Source organism: Podarcis filfolensis (assembly GCF_964270895.1).
Source record: "Podarcis filfolensis genome assembly, chromosome: 17".
Lineage (NCBI taxonomy): Eukaryota > Metazoa > Chordata > Lepidosauria > Squamata > Lacertidae > Podarcis > Podarcis filfolensis.
This window is the reverse complement of record NC_139621.1, coordinates 17,018,028-17,038,006: the sequence shown is the minus strand read 5'-3', so window position 1 is coordinate 17,038,006 and position 19,979 is coordinate 17,018,028. Positions and strand designations below refer to the sequence as shown.

Genomic DNA, 19,979 nt, shown 5'->3' with positions numbered 1-19,979 from the left:
TCAGCTACTACATTTTCTCATTCTACCTGTCTCCATTAAGCATTTAATTCCCTCTCCCTGCCTGCCCCAATGTGCTCATCGTAGACACTTGTCTACAACACATGCATTTATTATACATTTAAGCAGTGCTTTTTTCTGGGGGGTACACAGGGGTACGCATACCCCTAAACATTTTATGAATCTTTGTACTTTTGTCCAATTTACTGTATTTATTTTTCCCAATTTGAACTATAAAATGGTGGTTTTCTTGAGTCAAAATGAGAGCACCCCTAATTTTTTTTGGGGGGGAAGCACTGGGTTTAAGGCTTGGGTGCAAACGAAGCTAGCTTGTGCCACCTTTTTTTTTTAAAAAAAAACCAAGCTTCTAAAAAAAGTGTCTTAATTCATGCAAAGCAACGGCAGCGGCACATTAAACGAATTTGAAAAAGATTAGATTGGAATTGCCTGAAAATTCTATTAAGCCACACTGCATGGACGTGCTGGGAATAATAAAGACAATTAACGGTAAATTTGTACAAACTGATTTGTTGCATTATCTTTTGCTAATCTAACATACGGTACTTTTTGTGTCCATATTGCAGCCGGCAACTCCAAACTAACATGGCAGTCAGACTGTGTGATGTGGCTTCTCTGCTTAGAAGTGGTTCGTGGGCAGCAGAGCCTTGGACTGGGGTCTGTGGGATTTTTTTATTAAATTCTGTAGGATAATTTTCGACATGTTAAAAAGTAGTGCTGAGGCCATACCAAACCCTTCAAATTATATTCGGAACACCTCTGCATATACCACACCTTCTCTTTTAAGTTTTGGTGCAGGAATCAGTCTGTATCCCTGGTTTTGGGGGACGGGGGACTCTCAGGGCATCCTCTGAACTTGTAAAATATACAAGTGACTTCCTCGAATAACGTCCCCCCGACTTTCCTCATAGTATACTGGAGTTGAACACCCAAGTCAACATTTGATTTCAAAAGAGCAAAGCTTGCATTAAAGCTTTTATTTGGTATGGTCTGAATGCTGAATAACAGTAACTTTGGAGGGGGGGAAAATTATTAATGTTGTGTATTTTTTTGGTTACTGATGAAATTAATAGAATTCCATTCAAATTACTTTGGCCGGTAAAAAAAAAGAAAAAGAGAGGAAAAATATATATATATTAGGAACTGTTGAAAAGCCTGATCTGTATCAGGTGACAGCTAAGTTTTTGTTCTGACACCTTCAGTGGGATAGGAACTATGTGTTAAAATACAGATTTATTAGCAGTGTATTTTTCTAGAAAAAGTGATGGATCTCACCATGAACTTCTCCCTTGTTCTCTTAGAATGCCAATGGCGCTCACCTGAGAGGTGCTGCGGTGAGCTCTGGCAAAAAAGCCCTGTTTAATAGCATTGCTTTATTTGGAACAGCGCAGATGGTCTTGTAGCTGAGACATAATTACAGAACATAGAATCATAAAGGGACCACTAGGGTCATCTAGTCCAGCCCGCTGCAATTCAGGAACCTTTTGCCCCACGTGGGGCTCAAACCCACAGCCCTCAGATTAAAATCTCATTATCTAACGATCGAGCTGTTCCAAGGAATCCAGACTCCTGAATCTGTTCATTTGAATGATGGTCTAGGATTTCACTCTTGCTGTCTGAATATGAAAATACAATATGCAGCTATATGATGATACCGTGGTGGTTGTTTTTTTGTTTGAAGAAGCCTTTTAAAAATTGTTTTGCTTAAAAAACATATTTATTTTTAGAAAGAACAATGTTTTGGCCCAAGTTATTCAACTTCTGGCAGGTATAGCTGGAATATTTGAACAGTGACTTGCTTAAGGTGTTCTTGGTCATTTTGTGCATAGGCAGTTTAGTTTTGCTTAGAGTCTTTTGTGTAGAGTTTATCTTGGTTGAAGTGAAAGGATTGCTTATCCAGAAGATGTGGTTCTTTAAAAATACACACTGAAGAGATTTTCTCTCTTTTTTTCCTGGAACCCAGTTATCTCCTGGGTTAATCCATAATCCTCTCATCCTTTCGCAAAATATGTGCAATTAATGTAAATACAGGCTTATTCCCATTATTGTCAATATACAATTGTAAGTCTTCTTGAGCTTCCCAAAGGCAGAAAAAAGGCATGTTTTGCCAAAAGGCAAATTGCTGACTCTAAGCTGGAGGTTCCTTTGTGGAGCTTTAGGGTAGAGAACAGTTTTACTGGTGCAAGTTGAAATAGGGTTTGTGTTTTGTATTGGGGAAAAATTAATTGAAATTCTTTAAATTGATGAAATTCATCAGATTTGATTGAAACCTCTGAGCTGTAAGATGTCAGCAGTACCCAACGATGGCCAAGCAGTAGCAAACCTTACATTGAAATGAGTACACACATTTAGAATAGTCATATCTTATATGAGCAACCCCAGTTCTTCTGGTGGACAATATTTGAGGTTAGTCCAGTTTAACTAGAAGCATAGATACAAAGATCTCTGGGAACATTGGGAAGAGCAGGCGATGTCAAAATACTTGCGTAATAATTGATGGGTACACCTTTTCCTATCTTAGAGTCACCGGCAAAAAAGGGCTTATGTCAGAAGGCAAACGCCCACTTAAATGCAACATTTTGGAACAGAAATTCGTATTTTGCCAGCATTGTGACCAATGCGGCCAAATCTCTTCAATACTGCAAAAGTAACCAAAACAGTACATTGCTTCTAGTAATGCCTTTCGTAAAGTCTGCCATTGATTGCCATTGTTAATTTAGCTTTTGCAATCACCATTGAAATTTCTAGTTTGTGTTTTCCTTAGCTGAACAACTCTGGGGCTTCATCTGAATTTTGTATTTGCACAGTTAAATCTTAGGATTTACTGAAATAACAGCACTGGCTTAGGGGGGGGGGAAATATTTCTAATCCCTTGCTGTCAGTTAAAGCTCATGGGATTCCCCCCCCCAGCCCTAACTTATAAAATCTTTCAGTAGAACCTTTGTTGTTGTTGTTGTTTTAAAAAAAACTTCTAAATGGATTTTATTGCTAGATAATTAAAACTATTTCATTTTATTGTTAAGACCATTATTGCAGACCTGACAGCTGGGCACTGTTTTATAGTGACAAAGCTTTAAATTCTTGGCTAGAATCGCTAATAGATTCTGAAATATGAATTCTGACAGTTCCCATTTTCTCTGTTTTTAGCAGGTAATTGCTGCCATGGAAACACAACTGTCTAATGGGCCAACTTGCAATAACACAGCCAATGGTCCTACTACCATAAACAACAACTGCTCATCACCAGTTGACTCTGGAAACACAGAGGACAGCAAAACCAATTTAATAGTCAACTATCTTCCTCAGAATATGACACAGGAGGAGCTCAAAAGTCTGTTCGGGAGCATTGGCGAGATAGAATCCTGCAAACTTGTAAGAGACAAAATAACAGGTACGTAAGCACTAGGTTTTTGCATATGCACCGACACGTACATGTTACTGCTTAAACAGGAGTCTGAATTGCATTACTTCTGAATTTCAAGGGTGGTGGTGGGGAACATGGTGTTTTATCTCATCTGTAATGTGAGAAATAGAAAGCTTAATATCAAAGAATAGTTTGCAAAGGCTTTTGGAGAGCAATATTTTGTCGCCAAGGCAACATGCATGTTCATCTTCTTAGCAATTCTTGGTTTTCACTACAGAAAAATGAGGTCTTGACAGATTTTAATACTGTCTGCTTGTAGCTTAATTGTTGTCATGGGGCGAGGGTGACGGGAAAACACCAGAAAGTGAAGCTGACCTTTGCAATTCACCTTAAATGTTCTGAGAAAAAGATCAAATGAATCATGTGTGGACGCTTCGGGAAACTTTTAAAATTGGCCTTATATCCCTTGATCCTTCACAACCAGTGCAGAGCGCAAAGCTAGCAATGCGGAGCTGAAAATAATTTTCCTTTAAGAAACCCAACGGTGCCACTTTTGGGTTAGTAAAATAAAGGTCTTAAATAAAAGTGGAATTTAGGGTCAGAAAACGTCCATACAGTTTACAGGTACAGATGCCCAGTGAACTGTAAGGAACAGGAATCAGTATTTTAGTCCCAGTTGAGGAAGCCACGTGGTACTAAACACCCCCAGCTGTTTTCTGCTCACAGAAGTAGACCATGTGAAATACTGTATTTTTCTGTGTATAAGACTGTATTTCCCCCAGTTTTTTTAAAGTTTAAAATTAGGTGTCGTCTCATACATGGAATGTTGCAGTTAATTTTTGGCTCAAATAATAGGGTTTGTCTTATACATGGGGGCCTTTTATACATGGAAAAATACGGTACATAACATGAAGGATTTGCAGGTCTATCTCAAGTGCAGCAAAGTCCATCGACTTCAAGGCACTGAATCCATCCTGTAGTTTTCCAGTTCATTATGGGTCACCCTTGGCTGTGAAACCGAAGTTTGTTCATGTGCTAATAGTTTGACAAAGTCCTGACCCCTCGACTTTGTCTCAAGGTTCTGCATTTGCATTATTCTCTTGGCAGCTTCCCAGTATTGCCTGCCATCTTTCCCCCTCTTTGTTCCCATTCATCACCCTGTTCCAGAGTTGGCTGCCATATTGACACTTGGATCTTGGAATCTCTCCTGAGCTTTCGGGCCAAAAAAGGCAGCAAGGAAGCTTAGTTGTTGTGACTAGCCAGTGCTTGAAATGAATTGCACTTGCAGCTGGAAAGTTGGGTTGAGTAATAAGCAGTATATAAAAAGTTAGCCACTTAAGGTTTTTTTTTTGGGGGGGGGGGGAGGTGGGCATGGTTTGGCTTAATGCACTTTATGGAAGGGGATGGAAAGTGTGTGGTCCTTGCTAAGTCTCGGTTCTGCTCCCCAACTGCATATTCACTGCTTGCAATTGATAATGTTGTTGTTTAGTCGTTTCCAACTTTTTGTGACCCCATGGACCAGAGCACGCCTGGCACTCCTGTCTTCCTCTGCCTCCCGCAGTTGGTCAAACTCATGCTGGTAGCTTTGAGAACACTGTCTAACCATCTCGTCCTCTGTCGTCCCCTTCTCCTTGTGCCCTCCATCTTTCCCAACATCAGGGTCTTCTCATGAGGTGGCCAGAGTCTTGGAGCCTCAGCTTCAGGATCTGTCCTTCCAGTGAGCACTCGGGGCTGATTTCCTTCAGAATGGATAGGTTTGATCTTTTTGCAGTCCATGGGATTCTCAAGAGTCTCCTCCAGCACCATAATTCAAAAACATCAATTCTTTGGTGATCAGCCTTCTTTATGGTCCAGCTCTCTTGCTAATGTAAGAGTGTCTTTTTTTGAAAATCAAGAATTGCAACTCAAGCAAATTGTACTTAGGAGTTTTGAGGGGGACTCCTGTCCAGTCACAGTTTCTGCAATGGATAAAGCAATAAGCCTGGGTTTAAGAGGCTGTGTGGAGAACCAGTGGCCCCTCACTGAAGTGAGGTGGGGAGCATAGAGAATACTTTCTTCTAGGGCCAAGGGAAAGGATTGTACCATTCTGTTGGCTTCCACCACCTGCCCAGTTCCTCTGTCTGAAGAAGGGGCAGAGGAGGTCCTTATCAGAGCAAAGCATGCTGGGCTCGCTCGTTGGCTGAGAAAGTTCCTGCAGCACCACTATGGTGGGAAAAGGCTGAACTAGCTCAGTAGCTTTTGAGACCCTTACTGAAATCAGTTCTGAATTGCTGTGGCAAATTGCGAATTTCCTGTTCTGCCTCTTGTTGGGCAACCACAGCTTAATCCTTGGCAAGCTCTTCATTTTGGATTACTAGCAGGAAAGCTGTCCTAAAAATGCCCAGTCAGCTTGAAAACAGGTGCCAACCGTTTATTCTTCCGGGCTTCACCAATCTAATGTAGAAATGTCCAAATCTGAAGTAGTGCAAAATTGTTATCTTTCCAAGAGGAGTGCCTGTTTTTGATTGAAGTCCTATGTTCTCGGAACGTTGAGGGAGACGGCGAGGGCGGATGTAGGTATTTCTGACTTGCGGTATGGTCACTGAAAAACTCTAGGGAGAGATCTGTCAAAATTTGTAGCCTGTTAACAGAATCCTGTGCTGCGGACATTAGGGCCTCAACTGATAATTATTTTTAACATTTGTAATAGAGTGAAGCAAACCAAAAGACCAGGTTTAGAAACTACCAGAAATAAAATTTACAAAATAGGCAGCTAGGATTTCTGCATGTTTTGCTTCGAGTTATACAGTGGTCAAAAGTAAGTATGTTTGGAAAGAAAATTCCCCATATTGTAGTCTTGTATTGTAACTGTAGTCTTTAGTTCACGCTTGCTGAAATAACCTGTTGGTGGCAATGTTGGAAACAAGGAAGACTGAATCTGATCTCCAAGTTTCCCAGGGGCACTTCCAAGTCCTTTATCTGTTACTGTTACATTTGAGATATCTATATCATCTATATCTATCTATATCTATATCTATATCTATATCTATATCTATATCTAATCTATATCTAATCTATATCTATATCTATATATCTATATCTATATCTATATCTATATCTATATCTATATCTATATCTATATCTATATCTACATCTATCTGTCTGTCTGTCTATCTATCTATGGATATATATATAGAGAGAGAGAGAGAGATGTGTGTGTATGTGCATGTGTGCGTGTGTTTGTGTGTGTGTAATGTATATGTGTATATATATATACGTATACATATGTGTGTGTGTGTGTGTGTGTGTGTGTGTGTATATGTATATGTATGTGTGTGTGTGTGTGTATATATATATGCACACATATTTATATATATATGTATGTATGAGAATGTCCAGTAGCACCTTAGAGACCAACTAAGTTTGTTCTGGGTATAAGCTTTCGTGTGCATGCACACGTCTTCAGATACTTAAATTTGCATTGCGTCTCGTTATATTGTGTGCAAAGTAGCTCAGCTCTTCCAGAACCGTTATCCCAATTTCTGTACCTCTATGGGGGCCAGAGTATGGATGTCTATACTCAACTATTAGCTAAGATTATCATTCTTTCCTACTCAGCTACCTCCCCTTGTCCTGAAGGGTGAATTTCAATCTGCATGGTCTCAGGCAGTTACAACTGAAATGTTAGCTCTGGGTTTTCCCCTTGATCATTTGCTCAGAATGGGTTTTGGTCAGGCTCAACCAGCCATCAGGCAGCGTATGACCGACCTAGAATGCCAAACTGATCTGGGCAGGCCCCATTCCTTTATTGTCAGAGATTGCAGCAGGTACCATCCTGGATTAGTATAATACTGTATATTGACCGATAAGACAGCCCTAGGTGAGAAGGGTTTCCTTTCTGACAGATAATGACCACCTAGAACCGCTTTTATGTCCATGTGATTTTACATCATTTTTTCCTCTTTCGAGCTTTTAAATTTTGCCATAGGTGTTCACTGTCTTGAGATTGGTAATTGACCATAATAAAATGACTTGTACCTCTATGGAATGGTATGCCTTTGCATCCCATGGAATCGCTGAAACTTGACTCTGAAGATGACTGAGGTTCATCAGAGCTTTATGGAGTCCATTCAGTAATGTGTGTTATAAAAGCTTCCTTTTTGTCATTGTGCTGCGTCCTTAATTGATGAAATTCGAATGAGCTGATATCCAAGCACACAGGGCATGAAGTAAACTGCTCGCATTTTTCATTAACAAGTGCAGTGGTATCTTGGGTTACTCCACTAACCCAAAAATAGTACCTCGGGTTAAGAACTTTGTTTCAGGATGAGAACAGAAATCGTGCTCCGGCGGCAGCAGGAGGCCCCATTAGCTAAAGTGGTGCTTCAGGTTAAGAACAGTTTCAGGTTAAGAACGGACCGCCATAACGAATTAAGTACGTAGCCAGAGGTACCACTGTATATAGCAAGTTCCCATGCTTTTATTAAGCAAGATTGGATAAATTGGCGAAGGGCAAAGTCTGCCCCTTGATAAACTTTACTTTGAGCCTAACTTTTGCATAACTTTTGCACTGTCTCTAGGCTATACTACTTCAGAGTACAGGTGTGTGCTCACATAATGGAATAATAATAATAATAATAATAATAATAATAATAATAATAATAATAATAATAGTAATGTAGTACGTTGCCCATCTGGCTGTATTGCTTAGCTCATTGGAAAACTAGGTCTCCGTCTGCCTCTTTGAGATTATTCTGTTCCACACTTCATCTCTTCTTAATACTAAAGAATTGGGGAAGATGGCTGCCACCTTGATTTTTATGCCTCTTTTATGAGACTATGGAAATGGGATCTGAGGGTTTGTGTGAAGGCTTTCCCTGGGAATTCCCTGGTCACTTTACATGGTGAATTCACGATTCACAGGCTGGCCCTTACGTGTTAGTCGCTCGGCACAGAAAGAGGAAACACTAATCGTGTTGCTTTTACGTGATGATGTTTAATGCAGTGGTGGGAGCTTGCGCAAGTTGCAATGATACAGCTGCATTTCCACATAACATGACAACGTGTAGTTGATGTGGCACCCTTGAGATGCTGTAGAAGTTCGCATGCCCAAAGGAAGTCTGGAAAACACAGTATCCCAAGAAATCTCTTAATTGTTCGAAAACAACTTTTATCTGATTTCCAAAGACTTGACTTTCTAAACAGTGAATATTTGCAAGATGCCAGAATGGTTCAGCAGAATTGCTCCCGAGTGCCTTCTTGGTTACAGATCCCACAACGCTCCTTGGTTTTCCAGTGAGCTGATGCAAATGATGAATCTGATCGGATGTCTGCTATAGAGCACAAATGGTGTAAAACTCAACACAGAGAATAGCAAACATGGCACGGTTACGACTGTTTCTCAATAAAGCTTTACAGTGGCCCTGACACACCCTAGTATTTCAAAAAACCAAGGGTCATGGCAGTGTGTGTGTGGAGAGCATGGCGCAGCAACTCGGCGTCCTCAGTGGTCCTGACATATAGGGAAATGGGAGAGACAAAGACAGAAGAGAGGAAGGAAGCAGACGGAGAGAGATGCAGGCAGAAGAAAAAGACTGGATCTGGAGTGGATCAAGCAGAAGATCCATTCCAGCCATTTTCTTCTGCCTGCCTGTCAGTCTCATGACTCACCACCTTTTTGTGGAGAGAGATCTATGGGGCTAAGGGACTGCTTTCATGACAAGCAAGTGAAAAGGAGCCAGTATGTTATTACATAAGTAAAATTTAGTTCTTCATTAAAAAAAAAAGTTTAGTTCAGTTTTAGTTTCTTTAGTTTGATAAATATTCACCTTAAAAAAAAAATCATTGGCTTCATTCCCTAATTAAATGCATTGTGCATGCCTACACATCCAAAACCAGGGACTTATTCATTTCTCTTTTGTCAACAAGGCCTAAAACAATCCCTGTTTCCACTAATTTCATCTGTTCCTCACACTCTCTTTCTGACAGAAGTTCAGTTAAGGGTATGTGAATTGCCCAGACACTGAGGTCCAACTCCCAGGGTCTTCTGGTGGTTCCCTCCCTGCGAGAAGCAAAGTTACAGGGAACCAGGCAGAGGGCATTCTCAGTAGTGGCGCCCGCCCTGTCTAACACCCTCCCATCAGATGTCAAGGAAATAAACAACTATTAGACTTTTAAAAGACATCTGAAGGCAGCCCTGTTTAGGGAAGCTTTTAATATTTGATGAATCATTGTATTTTAATATTCGTCTGGAAGCTGCCCAGAGTGGCTGGGGGAACCCAGCCAGGTGGGCGGGGTATAAATTTTATTATTATTATTATTATTATTATTATTATTATTATTATTTTATTATTATTACCTGTCCAATACCTTCAGCAAGTAGTCTACAATCTCCTCATCATTCTCTTAGCTCATATTTGACTCCATCCTCATCCAACTGCATCTCTAGCCAGTTTCTTGTTTGTTGTATTTAAATATGTTTTATTGTGGGTTGCATGTCTTTAGCGATATGCTCCTTGATGATGATGATGATGATTATTATTACTATGTTTGCATCCCTTGTGGACTGCCTAGCTGTGTGTGTGCATGCCCTCCAAAACTGTATTCCTTTTCATTCTCTTCATTTGAACAAGTCAACTTCCATTTTCTGAAGGAAACCTTTCCCTGTAATAGATTCCTTGACTCTTTTTGTTAATCACGTTGAAGTCCTCTTGGGTTTGGTGGTGCCTTTCCAGATTGGAGGTTATATTCTAGCCGAGCTGTAATTGTGACTTTGAATAATTCCCATGCATTCTGAAGAGATCTGCTTCTTGACTTCCTTTCAACTTTCGTTTTCCCAATCCCCCTCATTTTTGAGATGTTTCTTCTTTGGAATTCAAATGTGAATGTGCCAGACTTTCTTGGCAGTTGTCCACTTCCATACACATGTGTGGAATTTGTTAACAATTCAGCCTTCATGTTGTATGGTTTTGGGACTTTGTATAGCAGGGGTGTGTTTCAGGGATGGGAGTCACTTTTCAAAGAAGTGGATCACTGCCAGTTGGTCCAGGCTCCTTAGTTTTTTCTTAATAGTTTATTTAAAACTTCAAGACTCAACCTAAAAGAGAGTTTTAAAAGGATCTCTCCACCCCGGGTGAATGGGCATCAATATGGCAAACACAATTCATTGTAAGCAAGTCTAAAGTGAGGCACAGTGAAGCAAATATATACCGTATTTTTCGCTCTATAGGACGCACTTTTTCCCTGCAAAAATTAAGGGGAAATGTTTGTGCGTCCTATGGAGCGAATGCCTCCGGAGTGCAGCTGAAGCCTTTTGCTGAAGCCGGGAGAGCAAGACTCTCCTGGCTTCAGCAGAGAGGGAGAGCTGCACAGCACCCCTTCAGCCAAGCAGGAGGAGAAATGGAAGGGGCCCCGTTTCTCCTGCCGCTTCGCTGAAGGGCCGCTGAGCAGAGAGGGAGATATTTTTTTGTTTGTTCTCCCCTTCAAAAACAAGGTGCGTCCTATAGAGCGAAAAATACGGTATATATCTTACTTTCACATAAACATGCATGGGGTCTGAGCTGCAGAGGATTGCCCAGAGCTTTACAGCGGGGGGGGGGGGGAGAATTACCAAAAATCGCTCACAAGCAGCATTGACGCTGACAATCGCCGGCCGCCGACAATCGCCCACTTGCCACAGCGACAGCCAATCGCAAACAGACCCTTCCCAGCAAAAAATCTCTTACCCGACTGAGAAAATCTTTCCACTGGCAATCGTGCGCAGGGCCGTCTTTAGCAGATGTGGCGCCGGGGTGCAAATACCTGCCCAGCGCCCCCAAATTACCACAGATAGTGAGGGGGGGAAGCTGTGCAGTGCCAGCCATTGGGGGGGGGGCGCAACTCTTCCCCCATGCCGCTGCAGGAGAGCAATCCCTGCAGAAGCTTGGGAGGGAAGCTGCGCAGCGGCCAGGCATAGAGTCGGCAGGGCGCAGCTTCCATCCTAAGCCTCTGCAGGGACCGCTTTCCTCCCGCGGAGGCTTGGGAGGCAAGCTGCACGCCCGCCAGCCATATGGTTGACCGGGTGCAGCTGGCGGGCATGCAGGAAAAGGGGAGGCTGCTGGCAAAGCCATGCAGCTCCCCAACTCGCTGGGCGCCCCTGAGAGGCTGGCGCCCTGGCGCAACGAACCACTAAGCCCTGTGGGAAAGACGGCTCGGATAGTGCGTGTCCCAGAACAGCAGCCGCCAATCATGGCAGCGACAGCCAGTCCACAGCAGTGTTTGCTGCAGAAACCAATCACCAACCCAATTAGAGAAGCAGCAACCAATCCAAAGCAACCAACAATCATCGCTGACAAGCTCCTGCTCACATCTGCCACCCCATTCACCCGTCCACCCCATTCACTATCCATGTATAAGACGAGGCACCTTGGGGTGGCAGTGGGCAGCTCCAAGAAGGTTTATCCCCCGTGTTTGGCAGCTGTGAAAAAGGCGAATGCTTTCGGTGTGCGTGTGGGAAGGATTGATTTGAAAGCTTCCGATGTCGTCATGCCTTCATCATGCCACCCAAATGATCAAGGGGGTGGATCACGAAAGGTTAGGGCAGGCACCCCCAAACTCAGCCCTCCAGACATTTTGGGACTACAGCTCCCATCATCCCTAGCTAACAGGACCAGTGGTCAGGGATGATGGGAATTGTAGTCCCGAAAAACATCTGGAGGGTTGGGTTTGGGGGTGCCTGGGTTAGGGCATTTGAGTATCTTTAGAGAAAAGGTAAGAGGATGTGTACTTGAAGTATCTAAAATTACTTATGGTAGAACAGTAAGTGGATAGAATAATAATAATAATAATAATGATGATAAAAAATAATTTATTATTTCTACCCTGCCCATCTGGCTGGGCTTCCGCAGCCACTGGGTGCCTTCCAACAAAAGATACATTAAATACATTAAAACCTCAGTCATTAAAAACTTCCCTAAACAGAAAGAAATATTTTCTCCCTCTCTCTTAATGCTAGAGAGAACCACTGAGCATTGGATGATTCAGTTCAGGCAAGAGAACAGACCTTCCTCACACAGTGCACGTCATCTCCCAAAGGAGCAAGTAAGGGCCACCAACTTGGATGAGATTAATGCATGGATGAGACCAGGATGGAGGATTGATCCAGAACCCCCTCCTTATGTTCTTCACTCTCTTGCACAAAGTCACAAAGCTTGTGCTTCAGAACGGTTTCTGGCTTCTTCACTGGGTGGTTTTCAGATGAGAAAACAGCCTCATAGCCGCGAGGCCTCATCATGTCCCCCACGTATTGAGTGTCAGTTGGCAGAGTTCCTTCGGTATCTTCTGGCTGGCAGTGGCAACACGGTGTGAAGAAGATCTGCCAGTCTGTCTTGTGCAGTTGCTAGCCGTCTTCTCTTGATCCCCAGATAGCATAGGAGCTGCATCCCTATTGCAAACAGCGCCGTAATTGTCCGTTCAACCAACCAGCCAACATCAACACTTGGCTGTTGTAATTCTAAATGGCTTGTCTGTCTGTAGCTGAACCTGCACATTTTAGCTTTTGTATAGTTAATATACTTCCTCCTCTTGGACCAGTATACCTGAAGGAGCGTCTCCACCTCCATCGTTCTGCCTGGGCACTGAGGTCCAGCTCCGAGGGCCTTCTGGCGGTTCCCTCACTGCGAGAAGCCAAGTTACAGGGAACCAGGCAGAGGGCCTTCTCGGTAGTGGCGCCTGCCCTGTGGAACGCCCTCCCACCAGTTGTCAAAGAGAAAAATAACTACCAAACTTTTAGAAGACATCTAAAGGCAGCCCTGTTTAGGGAAGCTTTTAATGTTTAATAGGTTAGTGTATTTTAGTGTTTTGTTGGAAGCCGCCCAGAGTGGCTGTAGGGACCCAGCCAGATGGGTGGGGTATAAATAAATTATTATTATTATTATTATTATTATTATTATTATTATTATTATTATTCTCACTTGTTCAAGTAAAGGTGCAGTTGGGGGTGTATAATTCTTGATTTTGAAGAGATAGCAGAAAACTTTGATTAGAGCAACTGAGGCTCATTCTAATTTTACTTAGCCTAGCTCAGGGGTTGGCAAAAAAATTTAGCCACGGGCTGGTCCACTGTCCCTCAGACCTTGTGGTGGGCTGGAGTAGCGGCACTGGGGGGGGGGGCGGAGCTGGAAGAAGAGGCAAGAGGGGCAAGTAGTCCTGCTTCCCAGCCCCAGTTGCTGTGCTTACCTTCCCCGCTGCCACCGCTGCTTCTCTTGGGTAGGCAGAGGGAGCTCGTCCGCTCCGCTCTCTGGCCCACAGGAGCACCAGGGCGGCAACGGCGGAGGGAAGACGAGCAGTGCGAAAGGGCTGGCTCCGGAGAGGGGCTTCTTAAAATGGCACTCAGCCAGCTCAGCCCAGCCCCCTTCCTCCTCTAGGCAGGGCGGGGAGAAGCCAGGAGGAGAGAGGGAAGAGGCGCCACCATGTTGTGTGTGAGGAAGAGCAGGGGGGAATGGAATGGCGCAGGAAAAAAATGGCGCAGCCCGAAGAAACAATCCCCACGCTGATCCACGGACAGTCTGCGGGCCGGATCCTGAAGGCAACTGGGCCTGATCCAGCCCACGGACCTTAGTTTACTGACCCCTGACCTAGCTGATGATATTAGTGGGGTAGGAAAGCGGAGAAGAATTCTCATCTGGCAACCCATGTGCCCCTTTGGTTTCAGATAGTACATGGGTAGACAAGTCTAAAAAGCTCAGGATACAAATTTTCACAGCCCCCTATTGGCTATGGTGGCACATTTACCAGAAGTAATGTACTTAGCATTAACTCTGAAAATGTGTACTCGATTCTGACCAAACTAATCCTCCTAGAGCAAAAAATAAACATCAGGAGTCTTAGGCACAACAGTGCATCCCCCCCCCCTTGTTAAGAGTTTTATTCCTTCATTCCTTTCTCAAAGACACTAAGGTTTATGTGTCTGACTGACCCAATTTGCTTGGAACCATTAAGTGAAATACAGATGGGAATTTCCCGTGCTCAAATGCCCATGTACTCTTCATAAGATGACTAAAGTTGATTGCATTAGTTAATGCCATGGGTGACGATAGCAAAAACTTCATACTTTTTACCGTGACACCAGGAGGTCATTCCTCAACTCCTATGAGAGGGGCCATTCTGAGCTTAACAGGCTGGGTGAACAACTATGATATATTTTTAAAGGGCAGGGTCCTCTCCAGACTGGCCTTGCCTAGGTTGAAGCTCGATCTTTTTGTAGGATCCCTTCCTTCTATTTGCAGCTTCACCTCTCCTGGTTTTTCAGGCTTATTACGTTTGTGCTTAGGCCTGTTCCAGCAAATGTGCTCCTTTTGAATGGAAATTTGGATACCTCCAACAAAAAATTAACTAAGACTCACCAGTTGTGGGTGAGATAGGATGCTCTGAAGCAGCAGGTGAACTTGCTGAGTCACCCAAGTGATGGCTGGGCGATACCAGGTTTTCAGCATCACGATCTATCGATCTAGCATGTAGGGCTGTGCAATAAATTTCCATAACATTGAATTGAAATACAGTGGTACCTTGGTTCTCAGACTTAATCTGTTCCAAAACCAAAGCGTTCCAAAACCAAGGCACACTATCCCATAGAAAGTAGTGCAAAACTGATTAATTCGTTCCAGACTTTCGTTCACACAACCCCTAAAACAGCAATTTAACGTGCATTTTACTATCTAATGAGACCATTGATCCATAAAATGAAAGCAATAATCAATGCACTGTACTATAAAATAAATAAGACAGTATTGTAGATGATAATTTTTTTTTAAAAAAAAATCTTACCTGCACTGATGATAGTCATTGTTTGGATTGGGGGGAGGGTAGCTTTTATCCATTTCCGCAGTCAATTAACCAATCAGTAGCTGAACTGGGTTCCACACAGTCACAAAAATAAATTAACCGAAAAAGCCTCAAAAACAAAGAAACACAAAGTAAATAGCAAAAACAAAAGTGCCAAACTTAATCCGTTCCTAAAGTCTGTTTGACTTCCAAAATGTTTGAAAACAAAGGCACAGCTTCTGATTGGTGCAGGCGCCCCAGAAACAATAGCCAGGAGCCGCATTGGATGTTCGGCTTCTGAAAAAAGATCGAAAACCGGAATACTTACTTATGGGTTTTCGGCGTTTGAGAACCAAGGTACTACCGTAATATCGTGATAAGTGTTTCAAGAAGGCAATATCCCTGTGAACAAGAGGTGGAGACTTGACAGCTTTCCAGGGGGGTAGCTCAGCTGAACAGATACTTTGCAGATAATTTGCGTCTCCTGCTTTTTCTCTCTCACACAAACCAGCAAACTCTTTCAGCTTCACCTGGTATCTTTCCACTTAGAGCTCAGCTAATTATGCAGAGCCTGCTAGCAATCCAGGAGGGACCCCCCACGGCTAGACACAATAAAAAATCCAGCAGCAAAGTAAACGAAGAACAAGAACTGGAAAGCACTTTCTTCCTTCACACTCACCCTCACCGGTGGAAAAAAGAAGGGGAAGAGTTTTTATTTTCATTTTCTGGTGGTGGTTATGTTGTAGCTTTCCTCCATATTAAGGAAGTATGGTATTTTTTTAATTTAAAGGAGTCTGTCTTTTGCTTGGGACGTGGGTGGCGCTGTGGGTTAAACCATAGAGCCTAGGACTTGTCGATCAGAAGGTCGGCAGTTTGAATCCCCATGACGGGGTGAGCTCCCGTTGCTCAGTCCCTGCTCCTGCCAACCTAGAAGTTCGAAAGCACGTCTAAAGTGCAAGTAGATAAATAGGTACCGCTCCGGCAGGAAGGTAAATGGCGTTTCTGTGTGCTGCTCTGGTTCGCCAGAAGCACCAAGAATCTGTGCTCATTGTATCCAGGGGTGCCCAAACTTTTTTCAAAGAGGGTGAGAGTTGATGAAGTGGCAAAGTTGTTGAGCTTCTGGGAGCCGCTGGATTAAATTGACCAGCCCCCAAAATGTAATTGGACATGCATAGTCAGTTGTAGAGCAAAAATGTGTGATCAGTGTAGATTGTTGTGCTACATGGAATATGGTCAGTGGATTGCCCAACATTTGGGGGTTGCATTGGGAAGGAATGTACTCGTGAAAGTATTGAATATTCAGCTCCGGCGAACATACAGAATATTGCGTGTACTGAATATTACCGTATTTTTTGCTCTATAAGACTCACTTTTTCCCTCCTAAAAAGTAAGGGAAAACGTGTGTGCATCTTATGGAGTGAATGCAGGCTGCGCAGCTATCCCAGAAGCCAGGACAGCAAGAGGGATTGCTGCTTTCACTGCGCAGCGATCCCTCTTGTTCTGGCTTCTGAGATTCAGAATATTTTTTTTCTTGTTTTGTTCCTCCAAAAACTAGGTGCGTCTTATGGTCTGGTGCGTCTTATAGAGCGAAAAATCCGGTAGTACTCCTTAGTACCGCCGAGTTTTGTTGCTTTCACTGGCTGATGCGGTGATTATTTCATCAAACGTTATTTCAATAAATATTCAAACAATGGACAGAACACTGTGTTTTTGAGTAGGTTTAATAATAAAAGCAATCCAGAAACAACACTTTCCCTTGATATCCCATCACACCGGTCCAAAACAAAAGTAGCTGATCCAGTAACCTTAAAAAAAAAAGTTATTAATTTCTCATGGTGCTATTTTTGCCCCAAGTGCTGAGTTGTACATAAGGCATTCCATGCTCCTCAAGTGATACATAAATTCAGAGTTTAATGAGCAAGTTAGTTTTGTACCTGCTTACATTCCCCAACCCAATCTCATTCGCACTTTTCCAGAAAGTGGTATATTTCAAAATTTGGAGAGAAATTTCCTCTGTTGGTGCAAACGGTCAAAGTTAATGTGTGTATGTGTTTTGTTTTTGTTTTGTTTTCAGTAGATTACTCTAGTTGATCAAAACTTAAAGCAAATCAATGGCTATTGGGTGACTTCTTACTTCCCCACCCGATCTCATGCTCTTATTACATAAGATTGGCTGCACCTAGCACCCCCCAAAAAGGATGGACTTAGAAGTTTTCATAGTTAAATAAAACATTGCGTGCTCAGAGTTTAATATTTATTGATGAAATACTGTATAAATAAATTACCTGCTACAAGAAAGCCTTCTTCCCTCACTTGTCAGATCTTTAGCTTTGACTATGTTAGAGTTTAATTCTGAAGCTTGCCCCTGGAATATCTTTAGAATGGCTCCATTAACGTTTACAGTTTCACGGTTTTGGTTTGTAATTTCTCTCTCTCCAAGTGATGCAGCATTCTTGTATGATTCATTATGCATGTGTTTTTCCTGTAGCTGTTAATGGGGAAAAGCACCAATTTGCTTGGGGTTTAGAATGTGTAAAACTTCTCCAGTTTCTGAATTCATAATTCATAATTTGAACTGCGCCTTAATTGTCTGGTTTTTAAAAAGGCCTCCTTTCACTCTCAAATGTGCAAAAAGCAAACACTAGAAGTACACTCACGCACATGCACACACACATTTTAAACATCTGTGCTTAATGGTATTAATGGCCTGAAATTTTGTGTCTGGCATTCTGAATTGCCCTGTTTGTGCTTATTACTTTTTACTCACCTCCTTTCTTTAGTGCCTTGAAGCCCAAATGCTTCTCTTCTGGTTTAGTATTTAAAATGGGGGAGCGTGGTTACTCTGGCTATGCATTAGAGAAAGCTCTCCTGCTGCCTTTCAAAGTCCAGAGTCAGAAGCAGATTAAAATGATGCTTTGGAAGAAATTTTACCACTGAATTTTTGGGTAAAGGGAAATTATAGGGTATGTCAATTTCCTCTTTGATCTCCCTACATTCCCTGCTTGCTGTATCATTCTCGAATGTCATTTTGGGTGGAATGGGCATGGGGAATTTTGCCTTTTCAGAGAAGTGTCTCATGGAAAGAGTGGAGGAAGCTGGTTCATCTTAATATCCTACGATTCTGCAACATTTCATTAGATTGGTTTTGTGCTGTGATCTTACCTGCATCCAGTATGTTTCGCACATGAATATTTAAGAGCTTGTTTTTGTTTGTTTTTTGCTTATGCCTGTGTAGCAAAATGGATTGTTCTCAAACAGGGGCCAGCAAACTTTTTCAGCAGGGGGCCGGCCCACTGTCCCTCAGACCTTATGGGGGGCCGGACTATATGGGGGGGGTGAACGAATTCCTATGCCCCACAAATAACCCAGAGATGCATTTTAAATAAAAGGACACATTCTACTCATGTAAAAACACGCTGATTCCCGGACTGTCCCCTGGCCGGATTTAGAAGGCAAATGGGCCGGATCCGGCCCCCGGGCCTTAGTCTGCCTACCCATGTTCTAAAACATTATTAACGTTAAGTTTTTTAAAAAGAAAGAAAAAGTTCAGGGGAGTTTTGAAAGCTGTGTGGTTTGGTTTTGGTTGAGTTAGGTTAATTCCTTAGCTCGTGAAGGTTCTATTTCCAAAGTTGCAACGATGATTTCACCAGCGTGTGTACTTCATTGTGTTCAAATTCTAATATACAATAATAATTCTTGACTCATTACAGCCGACAGTCTGAATGATTTCCCTGTTGTTTACTTGTCAAAGGCTGATATTTTTATAATTACCAAGCATGGGAAACATAATGGCATGGATGCATACGCAGGTGAACATAATTTACTTAACTTGTGCCTTTAGACTTGAGTGAATGAACTCGTTTTTATTTATCAGAAGCGGAAGAAAACCCTATTGGTAGCAGAGAGGCTGCTGTATAATCCTTCACATCCCTAAAGTATGAAAATGAAGAAATATGTTTAAAACTTGACATTTGCCTCAGGCAATTCAGGTCTAATTTGATGCATCTCATCTTCTTTATCTTCAATAGTTGCTTCCCTTTTCTATGGTGATTTAACAATTCTCCATCTTTCTATCTCAGAATTAAAGTTGAATGTTCTGGGATGTGCAGGTTAGTTGTGTAAATTCTCAGTTCATCTCTACTCCTGTTCACTTTCCTTACTTTGAGCTTCCTGGCAGAAATAAGCTCTAGTGGTGAGGTGGGCTGTTTTTTTTGGCAGATAAGACTTGAAAATCTCCCTGATTTTGGGGTGGGGTGGGGATGGTGGCTAATGGATTGAGGTTGAATCTTGACAAGGCAGAAGTACTGTTTCTGTGGAACAGGGGGTGTGCAGGTGGGGGACGACTCCCTGATCCTGAATGGGACCAGGTGCGCAGCCTGGGAGTCATTTTGGACTCACAGCTGTCCATGGAGGTGCAATTGTCCATGGACAATTCTGTGTCCAGGGCAGCTGTCTACCAACTCCATCTGAGACCCTACCTGCCTGCGCCCTGTCTCGTCAGAGTGGTACATGCTCTGGTTATCTCCCGCTTGGACTACTGCAATGCTCTCTACGTGGGGCTACCTTTGAAGGTGACTCGAATATTACAACTAATCCAGAATTCAGCTGCCAGACTAGTGACTGGGAGTGACCACCAGAACCATGTAAGTCGTCCTAAAAGATCTTCAGTTGCTCCTGGTATGTTTCCGAGCACAACTCAAAGCCCTAAATGGCTTTGGCTCTGGATACCTCAAAGAGTGTCTCCATCCCCATTGTCCAGCCCAGACACTTGAGGTCCAGCTCCGAGGGCCTTCTGGTGGTTCCCTCCCTGCGAGAAGTGAAG

At 42.8% G+C, this 19,979-nt stretch overlaps 1 protein-coding gene across 23 annotated transcripts in view; it reads left to right on the top strand.

Annotated features, from left to right (window-relative positions):
- The window catches only part of ELAVL2 (ELAV like RNA binding protein 2), a 156,611-nt gene that overhangs the window by 97,117 nt on the left and 39,515 nt on the right, over positions 1-19,979 (top strand). For 12 of the 23 annotated variants that reach the window (XM_083593714.1, XM_083593731.1, XM_083593730.1 and 9 more), the window contains 2 exons: positions 582-672; positions 3,163-3,406. In XM_083593714.1, coding sequence (XP_083449840.1) covers positions 582-672; positions 3,163-3,406 — 335 coding nt within the window. Of the gene's footprint in view, positions 1-581; positions 673-3,162; positions 3,407-19,979 lie in introns of those variants that run through there. The other 11 variants (XM_083593723.1, XM_083593722.1, XM_083593729.1 and 8 more) reach the window with 2 other exon arrangements.